Consider the following 24,040-nt stretch of genomic DNA (forward strand, 5'->3'; position numbering starts at 1 on the left):
GCGCCTGGGTGGCTTGGTCAGTTAAGCATCCGACTTCGGCTCAGGTCATGATCTCACGGCCCGTGAGTTCGAGCCCTGAGTCGGGCTCTGTGCTGACCCCTCAGAGCCTGCAGCCTGTTTCAGATTCTGTGTCTCCCTCTGTCTCTGCCCCTCCCCTGTTCATGCTCTGTCTCTCTCTGTCTCAAAAATAAATAAACGTTGAAAAAAAATTTTTTTAATTAAAAAAATAAATTTTAAAAATAAAAATAAATAAATAAAATCTTTTTAAATAAATAAATAAATTTTACTGTGAAAAATATCAAACATACATGAAAGAGAAGAATCTAATAAATCCCTATGTACTCTCATGAGTTTCAATACTTTTCAACCTTCTAAAACTCTTCCATCCTTGTTTCATCTATTCTCCCGTCCCACATCCTTTTTTGTTTTCACCCCCTGGGGTATCTTAAACAAATTCTGTCATTACATGTCACCAGGAAATATTTCTAAGAAATATTTCCAAGAAAATAACTTTTCTTTTAATATAATACACTACTATCACCACAACCAACAAAATTAAAAACAAATGCTTAACTTCATTTAAACCAATCTGTGTTCATTTTTCCCCAATTATCTCACAAATGTCTAAGATCAAGAAATTTTCTTTTCTTTTTTTTTAAGTTTATTTATTTATTTTGAGAGAGAGAGAGCTGGGGAGGGGCAGAAAGAGAGAGAGGGAGAGAGAGAGAATCTCAAGCAGGCTCCATGCTCAGAGTGGAGCCCAGTGCAGGGCTCGATCTCACATACCATGAGATCATGACCCGAGCCAAAATCAAGAGCTGGATGCTCAACTGACTGAGTGACCCAGGCACCCCTAAGAGAAAATTTTAAATGAAAAGCAGTGTCTTATGGTTTCCAAACTGCATTCATTTCAAAAGTATTGGTGAGTTTTCTATTTTACATTATGTCTTATAAACCCGTTAATGGTTTAGTAATGAATTCTATCAGGTGAATTAAGTTTAGCAGTTACTATTTTGAATGCACCTCCATCTCAAAATTTACGAAACTAAACTCATCACCTTCCCTTCCCAACAAGTTTCCACTCCTATATTCAAGATCTCAATAAATAATTTGACTATCCAATCAGTCATCCAAGCTACAAATTTGTGAGTCAACCTTGACAACTTCATCTTCCTCAAACCTTCTCATCTAATTGTTTACCAACTCCTATCAACTTGACCTTGTTAATATATTTTGAATCTGTCCTTTTCTTCCCATTCCCAGTGGGTCAGGCCTTCATTGATTTGCTTGCTTTTTCCTGGATTACTTATTCTTGATCTGTCTCTTGTCTTATTTTCCAGTGCTGCCAAAGGAATCTTTTTATTATACATATTTGATCACATCATACTTTTATATAAAAAACCTTTGATGATTCTCTGTAATCTGTTTGCCTTAGTACGATGCTTAATGACCTGGATCCTATTTAACCTACTTCTATATGTCCTTTGAGATGAAATCTCACCTCCTTCAGGAAGCTTTGGAACATAGAGTGGAGATTAGTAGCCTCTTCAGCATGCTTCCACAGCACCCTGTGCCTGCCATTACCATCATTTTTATTGTATTATTCTATTTGTATATTTGCTTCATGGTCACCTCACCCTCACTGCAGGATCCTTAAGGAATCATGTCCTATTCTTTCTTTTTACATTCTTAGCATCCACCAAGAAGGTCTACCAAGTAACTACTCACTGGACGAATGAGCTATCACTAAGGATGTTGAAACTGACCCTGAAGAGCCTTCAAGCGTTAGATGAATGATAGATAATCCCTTCCAGTACAGATACTTCACAGTAGGTCTTCCCAGGCATGCCTATGGGCTACTCTGCAAATACTCCCTCCTCCCAACTGCCTTCCCTGTGCATCCCACTTTTCTCCCCACTTTTCCCATTTCATTCGAGGTCCTTCCCAAGCTCCTTGCCAACTGTCACTTTCTTCCTACTCCCTTCTACCTCCTATTTCAGAGCCTGAACCTAGCCATCCAGCTCTCATTTACCCTCATTCCCAGCTCAATGTATCTCTTCACACCCATATTCATTCTTTGCTTTAGCCACCTTATTAGGATGTAGCAATTCTGTCAACTACTCTACAAGGTTGGAATTTATTATTCCATATATAAACAAGAAAACCAGGGCTCAAAGAGGTTTATTTATTTATTTATTTATTTATTTATTTATTTATTTATTTAGCAAATATGTACTGACCACCCTCTATATGCCTGGCAGTATGCTGACACCAGACATCTACCGTCAACAAACTTATAATCTAGTAAAAACAGAGACACTGATCAAGTAAACAAACTTATAAAAACAAATTCTAAAAGGCACTATGAAGGAAAAGAACTGAGATCTGTAAGACTAACTGGAGTGGGGAACCACTGATACTGAGTAGGAGTTAGTCAGGCAGAGTGGGAAGAATGCTCCCATGGAGGGAACAGCGTGTGTAAGGCCCTAAGACAGGCAAGAGACTGGCTCATTCAAGGACATGAAGGAAGATCAGTGTGGTTGGAGCATAATCAGTGAGTAGGAAGAGACACTAGTTGAGGCCAGAGGCAGGCAGAAAAGCAAGACCACATGGGATCTTGTGGACCACAGGGAAGGCTTGGGCCCTCTTCTAACCACAGTTAGTCCTGAGACTGTGACTGCTTTATTCCTTATCTCACGTGTGAATGCATACTAAGATTTCTAGCTGATCTACCTCCAGTATCTCAGAAGCCAATCCATGTGCACACTGTTGCCAAATAAATCTTCCAATAAAGGTAGCTCTCACTTCCCCTCTCAGAAACGTAAATAGCTCCTTTCTTTCTACTATATTTTAGTCTGCATTACTTGGCCTGGGTTTTCAGGTCTCCCATACTCTGCATTCTATCCCCAGACTACAGAAACTGCTCTCCATTATCAGTAATGACTCCTAGTGCGTTTTTCCCCTTTGTTCCCTTACACTTATTGGCAGAATCTCATTTGTTCATTCAATCAGAACAAGGTTCTTAACCTAAGGTCCACATGCCACAAAATTCAAGGGTCCATGAGCTTGGATGCAATTTTTTTTATTTTCAATAACATCTAATTGAAATTTAATTTTGTGAATGTAGAAAATAAATCTTTGTAGTGCTGGCAGTACCTTTAATGTTGTCATCAATAGAAATCATCAATTAATATTTTCATATCACATATACAGACATCTCAAACTATCTCAAAATATGAGCTGTTAGACCTGCCAATAAATCATTTTTATGTGTTAAGAACCACATGTATTATATTAATATGGAAGCATATATTACTGGATCATCACACATTTCTTTAAACATTCTGATAACTGTATATTTCATTTATCTATTTACAAAGAGTATTGTCAGACAAGGTCCAAAGGCTTCACCACACTGCCAAAAATGTTCATAGCACAAATAAGCATGACAACCCCTGATTAGTCATTCATTTAACAAATGAAGTCCTTACTGGAGCCCTCTCTTGTTCTGGCCCCTGTTCACATTCTGTCGTTCTGCTTTTCCTTCTTGTCTGATGCTCTTTCATTGGTTCCACTTCCCATTCTGTTCCCTGCATGAGGATCTAACCCAAAGCTCAATCTTTGGCTCACAACTAAATTCTGTTTCATACTTCCTCCCTTGGAAATCTCACCTACCTACATGACTGATTCAAACATCAATTCAAAGATGACTCCCAAATCAACCTTTCCTAATCTTTTTTCCTCCAACTTCAATCCTAGATTTTAAACTACCTGCTGTGTCGAGCAACCAGAAAAACAGACCTGTTCCTATTCACAGGCAGACTGCCTGGGGTTCAAATCCCAGCTCTGATCACTTACTAAAAGTGTGGCGCAAGTAAATTATCTAACATCTGTTGCTCCAGTTGCTTCATTTGATAAATGGGGGTGATAATAATAGTATCTACTTTATTAGGTTATATGAATTAAGGGTTAACATATGTATAGCACTTATGACATTTCAAGTACTCAATAAATGTGAGCTATCACTGGTCTCATCTCCTTTCAACCCCTGACACTCGTATTTGGTGTTTATTAAAAGGTGCAGTGCTAGCCATTGGGAATATAAAGATAGAGTTCTTACCTCATGACATAACATTGATCAAGTCATTTCTCCAAAACTTTCAGTGACTCCTCAGCTGGTCCAAACTTAATGGCACTCGAAATCCTTTACAATAGTGTCTCAAATAAATTTAGCTTCCAGTCTTCTCTCCTCTGACTCTACTTCTTATATATTCATATATATTTTACTCTGGCCAGATTGGACCACACTTCTCTCTGTGAAGATGACCTGGCTGTCCTGCTTCTGTCCTTCCCTCACACCATTCCAATGTCTAAATTATGAGCTTGACAGCAATGATTATGTCTTACTACAATTATTTCCCCAATACTATGAATGATGCCCTGTAAACACGCACATTACAATCTTATCTAAGTTACACATTTAAGAGACAATTTCCTTCCACATTTGCTCACTTTGTGAGCACTTACATTGGCCAGTTGCTGTGCCAGGAGCTGTGGGTATTTTGAAAAAAAGAATACAAGATGTCCCCGTTCTCAAGATCAAAGCCTAGTAAGGGAATCATGTAATCACATAAATGCCATTCACCATGAAAGGTGCAATCATAAGAGCAAGGGACCCCAAAGAATGAGCAGTCAGCTCAATTTGGAAGGCAAAAGTAGGCTTTTCAGATGATGGATTTGGGGCTTAGATGGATTGGAGAAGAGCTTATTCTGTGTAAGAGAGCAGTATGTGTCAAATACAGAGACATAAAACAAAATGGTTGTCTGGGGAACAGTTCATTTATGGCTGGAGTATAAGGCCCAAGGGGAAGTGGCTAGACAGAAAGCTGGTGAACTTTCTGGTAAGCATAGGCATTTGGACTTTATCACATGGGCAACGAAGAATCAATATAGGGTTTAAACAGTAGCATATGGCCAGAGCTGTATTTTGGAAAGCTCACTCCTGGCAGTATTGTGGCAGAGGCAGAGAAGAAAATCTAAAGCAGTACTGTTCAACAGAACTTTCTGCAATGATGGAAATGTTCTATCATTTCTGCTGTCCAATATGACAGCCACTAGCCACATGTGGTTAACGAGAATTTGGAATGCAGCTAGTGCAACCAAGGAACTGAGGAATTTAATATTAATTTAAATAGTAACATGTGCCTAGTGGCCATGTATTGGACAGTACAGCTTTAGAGATAGAGAAATCAGTTAGGAACCTGTTGATGTAGCTCAGGTGATGGGTCTATGACAGAATGTGATTCAGTAAATACTTTAGAGGCAAAATGATAAGTCTAGTGGATATAAAGTTGTGGGGAAAAAAATCAAGAATGGGCTCCCAGATTCCAGGCTTTGTGACTGAATAGCTACAATTGGCCAGGATAATACAGAAGATCTAGCATGCACAGATTGCATCAATCTGGAACTTGCTGACATCTCTGAGGGTTATCCAAGTGGTAATATTTAGTAGCAAGTTTAGTTCAGGAGTCTTCTGAACTCTGTAAAGATACACATTTGAGAGGCTTAGAGCCATTAAGTGAGATTACTCAGAGAAGATGAACAGAACTAGAAGCAAACTGAGGCAAAATCCTCACAAAAATCAACCCATAGGAAGAGGCTGAAGAAGAGTCCACAAAGGAGACCAGAGAGGAGCAGTTGAACAAGTAGGAAAAGAAACAGGTGAGACTGGTAACAGAAATCAAGGGTGTAGAGAATTTCAGGAAGTATGATCAAATGTCAAATGTCTCATAGGACAAGTAAGGTGAGAACTGAAAAGTGCATCCCGACTTTGCCAATTAGGACGTTCTTGGTGACATCTGCCAGAAGTTTCAATAATGGAAGAAATGGGCTGAAGAGTGGGAATGGGGCTGAAACGGGAAAATTTAGATGATATTTTCAGGTCTTGACTGTGCAGAGTAGCTCAGAGGCAAATAGTCTACAAGACAGATATTGATAAGGTTTTCTTTCCTTTTTTTTTTTTTTTTTTTTTTTTTTTTGAGGCTGACAAACCAGTAGAAGGGAGACGTTAAAAATGCCAATGGGAATGAAAGATACCTTTAGAATAACAGATAAGGTGGACCAGGTCTAAAGAAAAAGCATTCTCCTGCAGGAGAAAGTTCTCCTGCAGGTTGGCTCTTCTGTTCTGTTCTATCGGTAGAGAATAGGGGTTACGAAGATTTGAACCCACACATTGAGGGTCAAGGGGGAAATTACTGGCTACAAACAAATAAAAGGGCTGCTTTAGGTGGCAACAGAATCACCGTAACATCCTTGATTCAACATTGAGAGAATAGAGGACAAAGCCTTAGGAAAAAGTAGAAGAGTTTTAACTTAAATGGTAGAGCATGGTAGATCATGCAAGAAGTGCACGAATGGTAGATCAAGAAGAATGTGATCAGAGAGCTGGTAAGTTTTGTAGGAGGCAAGGAGTGGAGATTGGCAGGTCTCAGTGAAACGATGAAGTCTCGGTAGGTTCAGGGGAAATCAGAGGCTGTAAAGCTGCCGAACAAAATGCCCACATTCACAGTCCGCACTTCATCTCCGTGCCCACATTCACAGTCCGCACTTCATCTCCCACCGGAGGCACCAAGGTGATAAACTCCCTTTCCCCTGGTCGAACTACTCTACACCCGGGGAAGGGCCCCACCCTGCAAGCCCTCACATCTCCAGGTCCAAGTTCCCACCGTCCTTCACGGACAACAGCCTGGCGGCGCGCGTTTCCGCTGGACTCTGTCCAGGACGAACTAAGCGGCACTTTACACCTGCCTAAAAGGAACCAAGTCAGGCCGCCCCGGGGCGCCCGGTGAGGCGGCCAGCAACGAGGGAGGAGCCGCCGAGGGAAGGGATTTGCGCGCCGCACCCGTTTCCGCTCCACCCACAGTGCGCGCTCCCAGCACAGGCTAGGGAGCAGCCGTGCCTGCGGACGCATGCGCTCTGCTGCTCCCTCCCGCGGTCTCCCGCGCTCCTTTCCCCTCCCCCAATCCGATCGCACCCTTGCGCCTGCGCAGTGGACGATCCCGGCTGCGGCAGCCATGCTGAACCCGTACGGAGAGGCTAGTGGGGGGGACAAGGTCGACGACAGCGGGATAGGAAGATGGGGATATGGAGAAGCAGCGGCATTAGAACACCATGGGTCTCTGGAGCTAGGCCAAGGCCATGGGGCCTCCTTGGTCCCTGGCGCGACCCCCAGAAACCTTCGGAAAACTGGTCCTCGTGGAGGGGGGCAAAGGGGGATGGCTGGCACGTGACCTGGGTCAGCCAATCTGGGTGTTGCTGACGTGGCGGCGCGGTCCCGATCATCTCCCCACCCCCCAGCTCCGTCGGGAAGGGAGGGGCTGGGGGTTACGCCCCCTCCCCCAACACAGCTTCAGTTTCCCGGGGGGGTGACACCCCGGATTACATCCTCCTTCCCCCTCCCCCCGCATCAAGCCGAGGGGAACGTGGGCTCCCCCCTGGAAGATTCCAGGTTCCAGGTGAGAAGGGGCCCTTGGGGGGCGGGGATGTTGCTGGTTATTTAAATGCTTAACCAATGGTGGGGAGTCGGGGGGGGGTAATTCTTGGGGTTCAGAGAAGAACCTGAGGGTGGGAGGGTTTGTCCTTCAAACAGTTTACAGCCAATGGGAGCTTGGAGGGGGGGGGCGAGAGCGGGAGAGGGCCCCTCATATGGGGGAGGGGAATGGCCAACCTCATGCCTCCATACCAGTTGGAGGGCAAAGGGGCGTGGGGGCGGTGTGTCCCCCCCAAACCATTCGTCCCCTGGGGGTAGAGGAGTCCAGAGCCAGGTGAGGCTTCCTTTTGACGGCCGGAGGGAGGGGTGACCTAGTGGGCTGAGGTGTGGGAGTGGTGAATGTATTTCCTACTCTTGGGATGTGAGTGGGCAACCCGGGTTGTGAACTGAGATTGTTTCCGGGCGCCCACTCCCTTTCTCTCCAGAGACTCTGGAAGGAGCATTTCTGTGCTTTTGTGTCAGCGGTAGGAAGCTCGCAGTCATCACATGGCATGCTGGAGGTTACGCTTCGAGTCGCTTATCGAATTTGTGTGCATTCACGTGGACACGGCCTGTGGAGCCTTCTGCACAAACCTTCGTTGCCTCGGTGGGGTCTTAGCTCAGCATGTTGCCCCAGGCTGGGGAGGGCTTACAGGCTGAAAGCTTGGGGTTCGCTTGAGAGCAGAAACCCAAACCCTAGGTGGGTGCTGGGAGGGCGGTAGAAAGCGTGGTCTGAGACAGGAGGGGAGTGAGGCTTAGGACCTGGAATGATTTCACAGCTCACAAGGTTTCGGGTTTCTCCAGGGTGGCGTCTTTTGCCTCCTTCGTCCCTTCCCCCATTCCTGAACAGTTCTCTCCTTGTGTACTGCGGGGGAGGGAACGGAAAGGAGGGAAGAGTTACTTTTCCAAATTCCTGACTAGCTGTTAGCCTCCCCTGTGACTCATGTGGGGGAAGGGAGGATTGGGAGGGAGTGGGGAGCAGTGATTTTCCGGAATGCAGGAAAGTAAGCCAGTCGCTTTCGAAGACCCAGAATCTTCGCGACCTCCTAAATTTTTCTTCTCGGCTGGCCCCCTAATGGGCCTCTGCAAACTTGCGAGGCCTCGGCCGGAAAACTGCAGATTTAGGAGGCTGGGCCACTAGGGGGAGGGGAATGGGGGGGAGGGGAGAAGGCCTCTCAAAGTTGCTGTGTCATTGCCCTCCCTGCTGCAGCCACCCGCGCCAGCCCGCATGTACTTGTGGGGCCGAAGCCTGATCCCTGCGTGGGGGAGGGCGGTAGTAATAGGGGAAGAGGCTTTCTTCCCGGTGTGCACTTCCCCCCGCAGGGTTTGCCCGACTCGGGTGGTCGAGAAGACGTGAGATTGGCGGCCATTTTAGACGCAGTAACCGAGGTTAGGGCTCAAGAGCTACTGCGAAAGGAGGGAGGGTGATGTGGTTGGAGCGCAAGGACCTAGGCCCTCACGAGCTTTTCCGGGGTGGTGGCCTCTTATGTTCGTTGATTTACATTAATTTCTTTTCTCAGATATGCAGTCTGTTTTCTATCTTGGTATCCAGAGAAGGGGAGATGGAGGGAGAGGGAGACCTCCCGCTCCAGCCCAGGTTGGGGATAATTCACTCCCATAAGGGGACGAGGGTGGGTGGGCCCAGAGATGGCTTGAGAGATCTTGGCCTCATTGTAATTCTGGCTCTTTATTCCTAAGTAGTCTAACCTTATTCAGGTAACTAGTGTGGGGAAGACTTGGTGGGTGGGTTGGGGGAGGGGGCGAGACTGAGCTCCCAAAATGGCTCCTGCCCCTCCTCGGAGGCGGACGGCCCAGGGGGGAGGGGAGGAGGGGAGAGAAAGAGGGGGAGGGCTAGTCTGAGCCGCTGCCGCCGCCTCCTCCGCTCGCCCTCCTCCCTGGCGCTGACCGATGGACCAGCCGCTCCGTGGGGAGGACTCCGGACCCTGGTGGGGGGATGGGGGAGCCCTGCCGCCCCCATGGCGGTGGGACCCTAATAGGGGGGTGTGGGCCTGCCCTCGGGGTTGGGGAGGGCCGGGAGCTTGGGGAAAGGTCTGAGCTCGCCAGGAGGGGGAGGGTGTTCACCCTGATTCGCCCCTCACAGGACTTGCTTTTTCCGCTCTGAGCCAGGCACCGGAATGAAGTTTAGGGAGGAGGTGGGTTTCGATTTCTAGAGTATATCGGTATGTTTGGAGCTCTTTCTTCCACTAAGGGCTGCCGGGATTTTGTCGAGCAGGCAGATACTTAATAGTTAACTGAAGGTATGAGCAGGGAGGGATTGGAGAGGTGCTTGGGTGCAAGTTTTGGGAACGTGTTCTAGATTTGGTTGTGTTGATAAGCCTTTGGGAGCCCAGATTGTTAGTGTTTTGCCTTTGTTTTTCGATTTTTTGAACTGGGGAAAGACGGGGAGGCTTTTAATAATGCGGCAGGCCTGTATTTTTGATTGTGGAGTATGGGAACGGTAGATCCCTTCTTTGTTACTTCTGGGAACCCTTAGTTATTTGCCAGAGAAGCAGGCCGCGCGTTCTAAGATGGCGTCTTCTTCCTCGTTTCAGATTCTTCACTGCAGCGGCGCCTCTGCCGAGAACAACAACCCGCCGGGCGTCTTGCGGCCACACCCTGGCGGGCTCAGGCTGGTTACGCCCACGCGGCCCCCTCCGGTCCGGTCGGTGTGGCCAATGGAGGAGCTACGAATGGCACGACCTGCCCGAGCTTGGCAGTCGCCGGTGGTACCGGGCTTGGACGCCTGGGAAGACTTTGTTGGAAGGGGAGGCGGGGAGAGGGTGCTGCACCCATGCCAACCTCTCTGTTTCCCTGGAGTCGCCGAACCACAGCGCAGCCAATTGGCTCAAAGATGTGGCGGGTTGCCTGTTCCCTATGGGTCTATGCGGCACTCTTCTGCCTAGTGACTGACACCTTGGAAATGAAGCTTATGACGTCATCGCTCCAGTCAACCAATAGAAAGCGCTCCCGCGGAGAGGTGTTCCTCCCCTTTCGACTCTGCTTCTTCACGCGCGTGAGCGAGCGTGCGCGCGCGGAGGGGGTGGGGGAAATCTCGAGCACGGTGGCGCGCATGAGCGACGAAGCTCCTCCTCCCTGCCTATATATAAAGGGCTGGCGCGGGGCTCGGCGGCGCCATTTCGCGCTGGAGTGGAGCAGCCTCTAGAACGAGCTGGAGGATTCTGCCTACTGATAGAGAGCCTTCGAGTCGTCGGGGGCCGCCATTGCAATCCACGTCCATCCGTTTGGAAATGGCCTTCGTCTCGGCCTATGACCGGCCCCGGCGGACAGTGCAGACCCCATAGAAGCCCCCGACGCTCCCCTTTTTCGGGCCCCGCCCAATCCTCGGAGTCTGTCCACCCCCTCTACTCCGCCCTCAAGAGGATTTCAAAGATGGAGGCGGCGGCTCCCTAAACCACTTTTCGTGTTCATCCGCCTCCATCCGAGATCGAAACGGGACCTCGTCCGCTGCGGGCAGTCCCAGCAGGAAGAGGGGATCCTTGCAGATGAACAACGGGCAATATTGACGACGGTGTCCGGGATTGGGGGCCGTCCTAGTGTTTGAGGAGTCTGTCCCCCCTCGCTCGCCCGCCTCTGCTGAGGCCGCCGCCATTTTCTCACCGTCCGCCTCCCGCGGAGCGCGCCAAGCTGCTGGGAGCTCCTCGAGAAGCAGCGAAGAAGACTGTTTTCGCGCCGGCCCGGCGGGGGGGTTATCGCCTGGAGGGCCAAGGGCAGCGGCCCTCCACCCCCCCCGCACTTCCCGGGTTATGCTGGACCGGGCGGTAAGGGGAACCGAGGCCATCCGGACTTTTCGCGGCTGAGGGCAGTGCCGGTTCCCCGTCGTCAAGATGCTGCAAAACGTGACTCCCCACAGCAAGTACGTCCCCGCGATCCGCGTGTGGGAAGGGGACGTTGGGTTGCGGCACGGGAATGTGGGACGTCGGGTTCTGAGGGAGGACGGAACCGACTCTGGCGCGATGCTGGTTCGCGGCGCGACTGTTAGCTCTCGGGGGCTCGCGGGGGGGGGGGTGGCGGTTTGGGAACGGTGGTAGACGGCCAGACACTGCGTATGGCGGGACTATAGGTTGTCCATTTATACGTTAGTTTTCCCGCCGTGGTCCAATCGTGATGTAGCCCGGCAGAGCTAGGTTGGCAGCGTAACGTAATGGGAAAAGACGTTGAGTGGGTTGCCGGTCCTGCGGGTGGTGGGTCTGTCGTCTAACAACGGTTTGTCATAGGTCTTTTGGGGTGTTTCGTGGCCACATCTGATCTTATAGGGTTGCCATGGTGATAGAGCCTCAGCCTGGCTACGGAGATTCCCACAGTAGGGTAGAGGCATTACTTTTGGCTATGGGTTGTTCTGCCCAGACTAGGTCATTGAATTTGTCTTTAAGTGACCGGGTCAGTTTTGGGTCGGGGGGTTGCGTGCGTTTTGTTTGGAGGGGATGTTTTTGATAGCTTTGAGAGTTTCGTTTGGGCAAGAGGGTGGAGCTAAGGATTTTTTAGTCCAGCTCTGCGGATGTAAACAATGAGATCTCGGTGTAATGTCTACAGTCTTAGGTCCTAGGGAAACACCGGGTCCTGAGGAGTACCAAAGAGTGTAAATTTGAATCGCTCTTGGCCACTGATTTCCAGAGTCTGGTGCTAGAGTGGGAGCCGTTAATTTTATTTTTTGGCGGGGTCAGGCGTGTTCTATCACTCTTGGGCTGGAACTTGCTGACCTTGACTGGGGATTGGGCCGGCTCTGTATTTGAGTTCTTTGGGGGAAGGAGATGAATTTGAATAATTCTGGGGTCTGGTAGCTGTGTTTTTCCAGACTATGAAGTCTGACAAATGCTCCCCCTTCCTTGTCGGAAATTTTAAGTTGGTAAGGTTTTCCGTTAGATTTTTGGTTCATTTTCTGCTTTAAACTAAGCAGAGCTTGTGGGGAGGATGGTGATCTCTTGTGCCCAGATGGATTCTTAGGTGTTTCATCAGCATTTTATGAAATTTTCTCCCTGTTTTGTTCCCTTCCTCTTTTCTCTTTTCACCCGTTTCCCTCAGGCTCTACCACCATGGCAACCACCTAGCCCCTAGTGAGGAGGAAGCTTGGGTTTTGAGCTTCTCAGCCCCACCCATTTTGCTTAAGTCCCATCCCCTAAAGCTTGTGGTGTTCAAATGCTATGCTGTGCTTTATCAGAAACCATTGGGAAGGGGTTTTTTTTTCTCGTTTAAGTGGAAGTGCAGATGATAAGAGTTTTTCAAGAGTCCAGAAGGGGGGGCTGGGAATAGGTGTACTAAAAATGGAGGAACTAGAGGGGGGTGGGGGGGGTGGGGCAAGAACAAAAGCTCCACAGACTGTTTGGATATTGGTTGTGGTAAAGAATAATTTCCATAAGTTTGATTACCTCTCACTAAGTTCCAAGCCTGGATTTATTGGGTGTATAGTGTAACTGGCTGTACTGGGTTTTGTTTTGTTTTGTTTTTTTTCCATGAAATTATCACATCTAATTATGTTTCCCATTTCACAGGCTCCCTGGGGAGGGGAATGCAGGGTTACTGGGGCTGGGCCCAGAGGCAGCAGCACCAGGGAAAAGGATTCGAAAGCCCTCCCTGTTGTATGAGGGATTTGAGAGCCCCACAATGGCTTCAGTGCCGGCTTTACAACTGACCCCTGCCAACCCACCACCCCCGGAGGTGTCCAATCCCAAAAAGCCAGGACGGGTTACCAACCAGCTGCAATACCTGCACAAGGTGGTGATGAAGGCTCTGTGGAAACATCAGTTTGCATGGCCTTTCAGGCAGCCTGTGGATGCAGTCAAACTGGGTCTGCCGGTGAGTAGGGATGGGATATTGGAGTGGGGGGAGGCATTGGGAATGAAAAAGAATGTGTGTGAGTGGAGGTGGGCTGCTTAGTGTAGGTGCTGCGGCCCCTAGGGAGTTCCCATCTCTCTCCTGTAGGGCAGATAGCCACCAAATTTCTGGATTCTTGGTCCTTTGTGATTATTGATCCAACAGCTTGCTATCTTGGCATCTCTCATTGTGCCCTCCATGTGTCCTTCCTTAACTTTTGTGCCCTGGCTCCATTTTACAGATTCCCACCCCAGGTTGGGAGAGGACCACGGTGGCCAAAATTCTTAGCTTCTTCCTCTCCCTCATGCAGCCCATGGATAGCCAGCCCCAGAGGTAATGTCACAGGATGGGAAACCTTCCAGAGTTGGGAGGGAGGTGGGTGGTTAGAGAAGGGCACTAGGGGCCTCCCAACGGGTGCTAAGAATCCCATTCCATTATTTTTCTGTCCTTAGTTTAATTGGGGCCGCAGTTTAGGGGACTACATACTTTGATGCATAAGGGGTGTGTATGTGCGTGTTTGCTGGGGTCAGTGGTTTGCCTAGGAAAACCAGCATTTATTTTTCGTTGGTTCTGACCTAGCATTTCTTTCTTTAGGATTATCACAAAATTATAAAGCAACCTATGGATATGGGTACTATTAAGAGGAGACTTGAAAACAACTATTACTGGGCTGCCTCAGAGTGTATGCAGGATTTTAACACCATGTTCACCAATTGTTACATCTACAACAAGGTGAGTTTTTCTGTGTGTTTATTAGTAGATGGAGAGAGAATGATTCTGATATTGCTAGATACTTTGCTGGCATAATGTTTGTTTTTTACTGTGGAAGGTATTTTCAGAGTAGGGAGGATCTAGAAAATCTGAACTCTAAAGGATAGCACTGAACACAAGTGATGTGGCTTCAGAGATCTATAGTGGTAAAGGTTATTTAAGTAGAACATTTTCATACTTGGGGATGGTGGCCCTGTTTCTCAAAGAGAAACCTCCAGAGAGCTGAGTTGAGCAGAATCTATTCTCCTTGACGTTCTCATTCCCTTATTTTTTGAATTTTTTTTCTTTACTGCATTTTGAGGGACAGAATTGGGGAAGAACATGGAAATAAGTGGCCCAGTGTAGGTAATTTTCAGTACTTGATGACAGAGATGTCTGTCTGAGCAGATGGGTAGTTTTGATACTTGGGTCTAGGAATTCCTCTCAAGAAAATGGTTTGTCTTTAGCTGGCATTTGAACCTTTCTGTTTGTGTTCCCTGTAGCCCACTGATGATATTGTCCTGATGGCACAAACATTAGAAAAGATCTTTCTACAGAAAGTAGCATCGATGCCACAAGAGGAACAAGAGCTTGTGGTGACCATCCCTAAGAACAGCCACAAGAAGGGGGCCAAATTGGCAGGTAGGAAGAGTGGCAGGCAGTTTTGCTAATGGAGACCAAAAGATGGAAAAGGTAATAGAACTAATCTTTTTTTTTTTTTTTTTACTTTCTTTTTTTTTTTTTTTTTTTTTTAGCACTCCAGGGCAGTATTACAAGTGCCCATCAGGTGCCTGCTGTTTCTTCTGTGTCTCACACAGCCCTATATACTCCACCACCTGAGATACCTACCACTGTTCTCAACATTCCCCATCCGTCGGTCATCTCTTCTCCCCTTCTCAAGTCTTTACACTCTGCTGGACCCCCACTCCTTGCAGTCTCTGCAGCTCCCCCAGCCCAGCCCCTTGCCAAGGTAACAGATCTGTGGATTTCTTTTGGGCGTTGGGAAGGGAAAAGACTCGGATGAGGTGGACCCTGGAGTAAAAGGCTCCCATCTTGTGTGTTTTTTTCTGCAGAAAAAAGGCGTAAAGCGGAAAGCAGATACTACCACACCTACTCCTACAGCCATCCTGGCTCCTGGTTCCCCAGCTAGCCCCCCTGGGAGTCTGGAGCCTAAGGCAGCACGTCTTCCCCCTATGCGTAGAGAGAGTGGCCGCCCTATCAAGCCCCCACGCAAAGACTTACCTGACTCTCAGCAACAACACCAGAGTTCCAAGAAAGGAAAGCTGTCAGAACAGTTAAAACATTGCAATGGCATTTTGAAAGAGTTGCTCTCTAAGAAGCATGCTGCCTATGCCTGGCCTTTCTATAAACCAGTGGACGCTTCTGCTCTTGGCCTGCATGACTACCATGACATCATTAAGCACCCCATGGACCTCAGCACTGTCAAGGTACCCACTGCATGGGGCAGATGGGATGCTCAGGCAGTGATTGGAACTTTGGGCTCAATAAAACAATCGGTCACTTATGGGCATACAGCAGTCTTGATTCTTGGTATTTTATTTTTTACAAAATGGTAATGGAGCAGAAGGCTAAGTACTTGATAATTAAGTTTGTATTTCTTGGAGTTTCAAACTGTATGGTGAGTTCTGTCTTTAGATCAATCCTATCCATGTACGTTTAAGTCCTACTTTGGAGCATTGGGTTAGGGGAGTATGGGGTTGGAAGGATAGTATAGTCAGAGGCCACTCACCCCTATCACTTAGAAATGGTTTTTTTTCTAGATGTAGATATTTCTTCAACCCACCCAAATTTCTTTGACTTCAAACTTGAACCCCAGGGCATAGATCTTTAAGGTCATCCCTATTGTGCTCTCAAGAGAGGGCTACTCTTGTGGTGTCTGGGGTTGGCAGGGAAAGGTGAGTCTCCCTGCCTGTGCAGCTTCTGATGCTGCCTCCTTCTGCAGCGGAAGATGGAGAATCGTGATTACCGAGATGCACAGGAGTTCGCTGCTGATGTGCGGCTTATGTTCTCCAACTGCTATAAGTACAATCCCCCAGACCACGATGTTGTGGCCATGGCACGAAAGCTGCAGGTGAGTGGCACAGTTGAAATTTGAAGAACAAATGGGTCTGGGCAGAGGTTTTGTCATTTGCTACACAATCTCATTATGAGGATCTCTCAGTATGCATTGTTAACAAACTGGAACTATACCAACTACATCACTAATGGGCTGGGTATAATCGGGGCACAATTTGCTGACTGAGTGGAGTCTGCTTGGAATTCTCTTTCCTCTCTGCCCCTCCCTCACGTGTGCCTTCTCTCTCAAATATACTCAAAAAAATACCAAGGCACAACTCACTAGCATGGTTTTGAATGTGCTTTTTTACTCCTAGGATGTATTTGAGTTCCGTTATGCCAAGATGCCAGATGAACCACTGGAACCAGGGCCTTTACCAGTCTCTACTGCCTTGCCACCTGGGTTGGCCAAATCCTCTTCAGAGTCCTCCAGCGAAGAAAGTAGCAGTGAGAGCTCTTCTGAGGAAGAAGAGGAAGAAGATGAGGAGGATGAAGAGGAAGAAGAAGAGAGTGAAAGCTCAGACTCTGAGGAAGAAAGGGCTCATAGATTGGCTGAACTACAGGAACAGGTATTTTGTCACTATAATCAGTTTATTTTGTAAGACATTGGTGCCCTGTTTTTGCCCTTTTTTTTCTCTAACTCCTTTTGATTCTACTTTATTTTTCCCATGGTGCACCTGATTTCTTTTTTTCTCCAGCTCCGGGCAGTACATGAACAACTGGCTGCCCTGTCCCAAGGCCCAATATCCAAGCCAAAGCGGAAGAGAGAAAAAAAAGAGAAAAAGAAGAAACGGAAGGCAGAGAAGCATCGCGGCCGAGCTGGGGTTGATGAAGAGGACAAGGGAACTCGGGCACCTCGCCCATCTCAGCCCAAGAAGTCCAAGAAAGCAAGTGGCAGTGGGGGTGGCAGTGCTGCTACACTAGGTCCCCCTGGCTTTGGACCTTCTGGAGGAAGTGGCACCAAGTAAGTTCTGAGAGGGTGAGAAGCACAGATGGGCTTGGCTATTTCTGTAATCTCCAGGGGAGGATGCTTTCTCCCACTCTTGCCGAGTTTTATCTAACCCAGAGGGCAGCACAGCTTTTCTGTAAGTGGTCAGGTGTAACAGATTTTTGTCTGGTGTCATGCAGAAGCAGCAGCCAAAGACCACATGGAAGCATAGGTATGACTGCGCCAATAAAAGTTTACTTGCACAAAACAGTTGGCAGGCCTGATTTGTTCCCTAGTTTGTTCCTTTTCTCCATACCAGTCTATACAATTCTTGTTTTCCACAGTGGGGTGGGTTAGTAGCGTTTTAGGGAGCAAAAAGATGGATTCGGGCCAGTATACCAATGTCTAGTTCTCAAAGCCCAGATTAAATGTAAAATGCTTGGCCTGTATAATTCCGAAAGAGAGTTTGGATTACTGAATTGGACAGTGGGAATGTGTTGGGAGTTAGTGATGCTTCTCTAATTGACAATTTTTTTTGCCTGTAGACTGCCCAAAAAGGCCACAAAGACCGCTCCACCTGCCCTGCCTACAGGCTATGATTCAGAGGAAGAAGAAGAAAGCAGACCCATGAGTTACGATGAAAAACGGCAGTTGAGTTTGGACATCAACAAATTACCTGGGGAGAAACTGGGTCGAGTTGTGCACATAATCCAGGCCAGGGAGCCTTCTTTACGTGACTCAAACCCAGAAGAGATTGAGATTGATTTTGAAACCCTCAAGCCATCCACACTTCGAGAGCTTGAGCGCTATGTCCTTTCCTGCCTAAGAAAGAAACCTCGGAAGCCCTATAGTGAGTATGAAATAAATTGTACCACATTAATCTAGTAATTCTCATGTAGTTGGAGAAGGGGTAGTGAGCCGGGGATGCTTGATGCACTCATGATTGTCCACTTCCAGGGAGGCGGGATATGTTTGTCACTTCCTGCTCTTCAAGAAAGGAACTTGAGAACAACACTAGGTGCACTACAACTAGGTACTTGCAATCTTAGGCCTGAAATGTTTCTTTTTCTAGCCATTAAGAAACCTGTGGGAAAGACAAAGGAGGAGCTGGCTTTGGAAAAGAAGCGGGAACTAGAAAAGAGGTTACAGGATGTTAGTGGGCAGCTCAATTCCACCAAAAAGCCCCCCAAGAAAGGTGAGTATCCTGAAAGCTAGCACAAATTTGCTATATTTCCCTCTAGTCTTCTTGATAAATGGAGATCAGACTTCTACTTTTTAACCTTCAACCTTATTCTGCAGCAAGTGAGAAAACGGAGTCCTCATCGTCGGCACAGCAAGTAGCAGTGTCACGCCTCAGCGCTTCCAGCTCCAGCTCAGATTCCAGTTCCTCCTCATCATCATCCTCTTCTTCAGACACCAGTGATTCAGACTCAGGCTAAGGGGCCAGGCCAGATGGGGCAGGAGGCTCCGCAGGACCGGACCCCTAGACCACCCTGCCCCACCCTTTCCCCCCCTTGCTGTGACACTTCCTCATCTCATCCCCCTCCCCCCCACTGTAGGAGAGCTGGCTCTGCACGGGGGAGGGGTGCAGGGACATTTACTGAAGGAGGGACATAAATGGACAAAATAAGATTGAGTTCCCAGCCACATTGAGAGTGACCTCTTGGGCTTAGAGCCCCATTCAAAATGACTGGGGTGGGGCAGGGGTACAGGGTGGGAGTGGGCAAAGGCCCTGATATGGGGTTACCTGAGGCCATAGCTGCCCTGTTCACTTGTAAAGGCCCTGTTTTGAGGTTGTTTGTTCTAATTTATTTTAAGCTAGGTAAGGCTGAGGGGTGTGGGGCCATGGTCCCCTCAGCCTCCATGGGGAGGGAAAAAGGGGGAGCTCTTTTTTTACGTTGACTTTTTTTTTTCTACTCTGTTTTCCCTTTTCCTTCTGCTCCATTTGGGGCCCCTGGGGGTTTCAGTCATCTCCCCATTTGGTCCCCTGGATTGTCTTTCTTTGTCTGTTGATTCTAACTTGTAAATAAAGAAAATATTATTCAAATTTTGAGTTACCTTAATAGCGTTTGCTTTTGTAGTGTTACAAAAGGAGCATGATATAATTGAGAAATTTGAGGGAAATATTCCTGAGGCGACAAAACAGAAGAGCCCTCCTATAGTTGGATTGTCTCTTAGTTTTTAAACCAGGTTGGCTGTTCCTGTGGTAAATTCATCTGCTTTTTGTAAAGTAATCCTTAGAAATAATCTTCATAGGTTTAGAACTCAAGATAGGTTCTGAGGTTTTCCTCTTTAGTGCTCTATGTAGATTATTTCCTGAACACACAAACCAAATGTAAACAGAATGGATGGTAGCCAATGGCAGGTATTTTTTTTATGTTCTGCATCTAACTTGAGAAGGCAGTTGTGCTTGCTTTTGAAATTTGCTCCTTACCCTCAAATTCCAGATTTACAGAGCCCTGCAGTTTATTAATAAAATGCAATCCAGCAATTTTTGCCAAATTCAGATGATAAAAACTCATCTTCAGGGCACCTGGGTGGCTCAGTCAGTTGGCCATCCAACTTCAGCTCACATCATGGTCTCCTGGTTCATGGGTTCAAGCCCCATGTAGTCCACTTCAGATTCTGTCTCCCTTTCTGACCCTTCCCCACGTGGCATGCACTACTACCCACCCCCCCCCCCCAAAAAAAAAAAAACATTAAACCTCCATAAATTTAATGCCCTGTCTTAACGAGAGGCTGTATATATAGTTCAGGGTACTGTGATACATGGGTTCTGGAACTGGGGACTAACCACAAAAGTAAAAGACCTTTATAGCTTAGTATAACAGACCATCATAGCAAACTTGATGTAAAGTCTGGAAATTGTTAATGTAGAGAAAATGGTCTATTCTGCCATAAGTGTTGCCAGAAACAAGGTGTAGGGTATAATCTCGTTTGGAGAAGGTAGAGAAGATTTTGGAAGCAAATTCTATAGCAAGGGGTTTTCCACCCTTACCACCTACTACTGTCTCCAGTAAAGCTTTCTTAAAATACTGTTAATAATTTCGGGATACTGTCTTTATGAATTCTCATTAAATTGGGGTTTGGGCAATGTTTGGAAGTTCAGGAGACAGTGATGCACAAGTTAGGGTTGAGAACCACTTTTTAAGATTTTTGGAAAGCCTTTAGTTTAAAGGAGAGGAGACCCCTGATTTGGCCTTTAGCCAACTTAATTGTGGAACTCAGTAACTCTGGATTTCTTTGAGCTCTGGTCCTCATGAGGAGTGATAGAAAAGATTTGGGAAATTTGGACACTTGTTTTTTAATGTTTATTGTGAGAACATGAGCAGGGGAAGGACAGAATCCCCAGCAGGCTCTCGTGCTCCTGGTGTGGAGCCTGAAATGGGGCTTGATCTCATGAACTGAGATCATGATCTGAGAACCAAAATCAAGAGTTGGAACTTAACCAACTGAGCCACCCAGGCGCCCCTGGACATACTTTTTTAATTGGCTTATTTTTGAGAGGAAGTGGGGGAGGGGCAGAGGGGGAGACAGAATCCCAAAGCAGGTTCCATGCTGTGCTGTCAGTGCAGAGCCCAACATGGTGCTTGAACTACGAGATCATCACCAAAGCCAAAATCCAGAGCAGGACACAACTGATAGAGCCACCCAGGAAACTGAATGTTCTAATAAAGTTTGTTGTAGAGGTAGGATAGGAATTAAATCTAAGAAGGAATAAATAAACATTGAGATGATGCATGTCTATATGTGCAAGATTACATCTTGTTTCAAAAATACAAGGTTTGAGTTGGATTAGTTTGGGGGAGGCTAGTTGCAGAATCTTTTTTTTTTTTTTTTTTTAATGTTTATTCATTTTTGAGAGACAGAGTGAGAGCGGGGGAGAGGTAGAGAGAGAGGGAGACACAGAATCCGAAGCAGCTCCAGGCTCCAAGCTGTCAGCACAGAGCCCGATGCGGGGCTCGAACTCAATGAACCGTGAGATCATGACCTGAGCTGAGGTCAGACGCCCAACCGACTGAGCCACCCAGGCGCCCCCAGAATCTTAAGGCAGTATGGCTGCATCCCCTTCTGTGCATGCACTCCTAAGACTTTTATTATAGTCTGGGAAAATGAATTTTAACCATCAAAAGGTGAGTTTCCAATGTAGTGTCTTTGGTGGTACCTTAGTATACCTCAACCTAAACTGAGAACACCACTAAAGGCAGTTAAGCAAAGGTGAGGGAGCTCATTGCCTTGATTGCAGAACAGCCAGAGATAGACCTGTGTTAACACCTCCCACCCTGCCACATTGGGCCATTTGCAAATGTGTATGGATTCCCCAAGACTCAGGTTTTTGGTAATCCTTGCTGTGGTCCCTGACCTTTGCTTCAGTTTGGGCCATTCTGTCCTTTGATTTACTTTTAACCTTAGATTAATTTACTGATCCAGGCCCCGGGTGTACTCTATCCCATAGTACCCTTTCAGCATGTTATTAAATTTCAGGAGTCAGATTGAGTGCTACCTTGGTTGAAATTCCTGTCTTCCAGCATAACCAATCTCCAGCCTGACTAGAGGGACACAAACGTGGAGACTTCCTGTGGGTGTTCCTCCCGTGCTCTTCCCAGTTCTTGAAGCCATGGGTTCTACTGCCTCTAATGGCTCCTGTGGGAGCTTTTATTCAGTCAACATTTTCTGGACTCCCCGGCTTGCCTCTTATTTTTCAATAAACTATTAGGTCAATAGACCTAGACACTGCCAAAGTCGGGTGATGTGGGGTGAAAATAGAGAACAAGCCCTGCCTGCCTTCACGAAGCTTGCTCTGTCAATAGAGTTGAATTACTAACTCTCATGGTACATGGTGCTAATGGGCTCCAAGATAAGGGCATGACAGTCGTCCCAGACACTTAATCCTTACTGTATGCCACTGGTAGGGAACTGATCTGATGTTTCGATGATCTCACATCTTTGCTTCTTTCCCCTTTCCTGGATCGTAAGCTTAGTTCAAGCTCTGCAAAATCCTGCTAGCTGATCTCCAGCACTGAATGGGATAGCTTGCTAGCCCCCTAGTTTATGGGGGTGGGGACAACATTAGGCAACAAATGAGGTTTGTTTTTTGTTTTTTTTTTTTTTAATGTTTGTTTTTGAGAGTGCAAGCAGGGGAGGGGTGGAGAGAGGGAGACAGAGGATCTGAAGCAGGCTCTGCGCTGACAGGCTGACAGCAGGGAGCCTGACGTGGGGTTTGAACTCAAACCGCAAGATCGTGACCTGAGCTGAAGTCGGATGCTCAACCAACTGAGCCACCCAGGTGCCCCCAATCACAGTTTTTAAGAAAAACCATAAGTACTTCTAGCCCCACAATATGCAAAGATTTGTAAAAAGCCTAAAAGGTGTTTATCTGAGAGATCTCTTAGCTCAGATCCATTCTGACATCTCAGAAGGATGAGAAGTGTTGTGCTGTTTCCAGGAGGAGGGGAAACAGGCAGAACATTGCCCGCAGAAAAAATAGTGGAGATAAACTGCAGAATGCTGAAGCAGCATGAATGAAAGGGTGAGTGCTTCCAGGTAAGACCAGAAGGCAGAGCTAGACCAACAGGCAGAGCATTTAGGCCACAATAAAGATGTGAAATTTTATCCTAAAGGCTTTAATTATAGCTCACATTTATTGAACACTCACTATGCCAAACAGTATACACTGAAAACAACTCATTTTGTCTTCATTAGGTCCTATGAAGTAAGTCTAATCTCCATTTAACAGATGAAGAAATGAGGCACAGACGGCTTAAGGAACTTGCCCTAAGTTGCAGCATGAGATAGTGAGTGCTGAGGTGGGAATTGAACCCAGCAATCTCTGGCTCCAGGAACTACGAGACACGTCTTTTGAATAAATTGCAGCAGGAAGAACCATGTTGGGTGGGTGGGGCATCGAGAAGGAATGAAGAGTGATTATTTAGAAAGCAGTTCCTATAAGAAGATAGAGGTTTGGAGTGGAGAGACGGCAATGCAGATGAAGAGAGTGGAAAAATGTGAAAACTATGTAGAAGATAAAAATGGATGGGATCGTTCTCCACACACCACAGGAAGAGCAGAGTCGTGGAAGTTTGATAGTTCGTTGACTAAAGGCATGCCACCTGGCTGACTGACAGGAGTGAAGGAAACCAACAAGGCTGCCCCAGCAGCTGGAGTTCAGAGGCACTTGTTGCCAGTCACGGAGGGTCTTTGGCGCCCCCTGGTGAGCATGATACCCATGACTTACTCCTGGATATTTCAGGTATTCTTGTGGCCACCCTCCCATCTTTCTGTTCTTTCCTTCTTACTTTCCTATACTTCAGGTCTTGAAACATGAACTACACCTTATGACACAGAGGTCCTTGTCTCTCTTGACCTCTGAAGCCTCCCATGTGGCTTCCCCTGGCTCTCCTACATTTCAGACAGCTCCTCTTTTCTTCTCAAAAGCCTACCTCAGCCAACAACTGAGAAGCTGTTGTTCGTCACATTACCTTGCTTGGTCCTCTTCTCCTTTATTTGCACAACATTTCTAGGCAATTTTACCCATTCTTCTGGAGGCAATTCCCACCCATAAAATCTGTTTCTGTCCAGACCTTGCTCCAAAATTCCAAGTCTGTTCTCAGCTGCCAAATGGCAATGTCCTGGGGGGCTCCTGGCACTTGGTACATGTTCCAAAGAGATCCCATCTTTTCCCACACACGCGCCTCTGTGAGTTATCTATTTATGTATCAAGCACTCATAGAGAACTCACTAATGTGCCAGGCACTTACGAGTGCCTTTACGGTCAAGTCCTCACAAGAACACCATGAGTTAGGTACCCATCACCCTTTCGTAGATGAGGACACTGAGGCTCAGAGCTACTCAGGAACAGTTGCACAGTAAATAAGTAACAGAGCCAGGATTATTAATGTACCATCATTCTCCCGGTCACTGGAGCCAGA

The 24,040-nt window shown here is 47.1% G+C and overlaps 2 protein-coding genes across 9 annotated transcripts; both read left to right on the forward strand.

The window, feature by feature from the left end:
- Window positions 1-7,041: 7,041 nt before the first annotated feature.
- LOC122238595 lies at window positions 7,042-11,043 on the forward strand. Of its 6 annotated transcripts, none has more exons than XM_042986099.1 (4): window positions 7,042-7,514; window positions 7,975-8,135; window positions 9,049-9,125; window positions 10,081-11,043. In XM_042986099.1, exons 2-4 carry the CDS (start codon window positions 8,041-8,043, stop codon window positions 10,689-10,691), a joined length of 783 nt encoding a protein of 260 aa, XP_042842033.1. In that variant the 5' UTR covers window positions 7,042-7,514; window positions 7,975-8,040; the 3' UTR covers window positions 10,692-11,043. The 6 variants fall into 6 exon arrangements, with proteins under 6 accessions (XP_042842033.1, XP_042842034.1, XP_042842032.1 ...); XM_042986098.1 differs by lacking the exon at window positions 7,042-7,514 and adding an exon at window positions 7,679-7,823 and having other exon boundaries at window positions 7,977-8,135; XM_042986100.1 differs by lacking the exon at window positions 9,049-9,125 and having other exon boundaries at window positions 7,044-7,514.
- A 270-nt stretch (window positions 11,044-11,313) lies between these two features.
- BRD2 (bromodomain containing 2) lies at window positions 11,314-19,158 on the forward strand. Of its 3 annotated transcripts, none has more exons than XM_007093239.3 (12): window positions 11,314-11,402; window positions 13,036-13,339; window positions 13,952-14,089; window positions 14,611-14,749; window positions 14,863-15,077; window positions 15,181-15,555; window positions 16,071-16,199; window positions 16,501-16,752; window positions 16,882-17,147; window positions 17,657-17,961; window positions 18,184-18,306; window positions 18,411-19,158. In XM_007093239.3, exons 1-12 carry the CDS (start codon window positions 11,374-11,376, stop codon window positions 18,548-18,550), a joined length of 2,415 nt encoding a protein of 804 aa, XP_007093301.1. In that variant the 5' UTR covers window positions 11,314-11,373; the 3' UTR covers window positions 18,551-19,158. The 3 variants fall into 3 exon arrangements, with proteins under 3 accessions (XP_007093301.1, XP_042842031.1, XP_007093304.1); XM_042986097.1 differs by lacking the exon at window positions 11,314-11,402 and adding an exon at window positions 11,585-11,673; XM_007093242.2 differs by lacking the exon at window positions 11,314-11,402 and adding an exon at window positions 13,599-13,690 and having other exon boundaries at window positions 13,248-13,339.
- Window positions 19,159-24,040: the final 4,882 nt, after the last annotated feature.

The sequence above is a fragment of the Panthera tigris genome, chromosome B2 (genome assembly GCF_018350195.1).
Source record: "Panthera tigris isolate Pti1 chromosome B2, P.tigris_Pti1_mat1.1, whole genome shotgun sequence".
Lineage (NCBI taxonomy): Eukaryota > Metazoa > Chordata > Mammalia > Carnivora > Felidae > Panthera > Panthera tigris.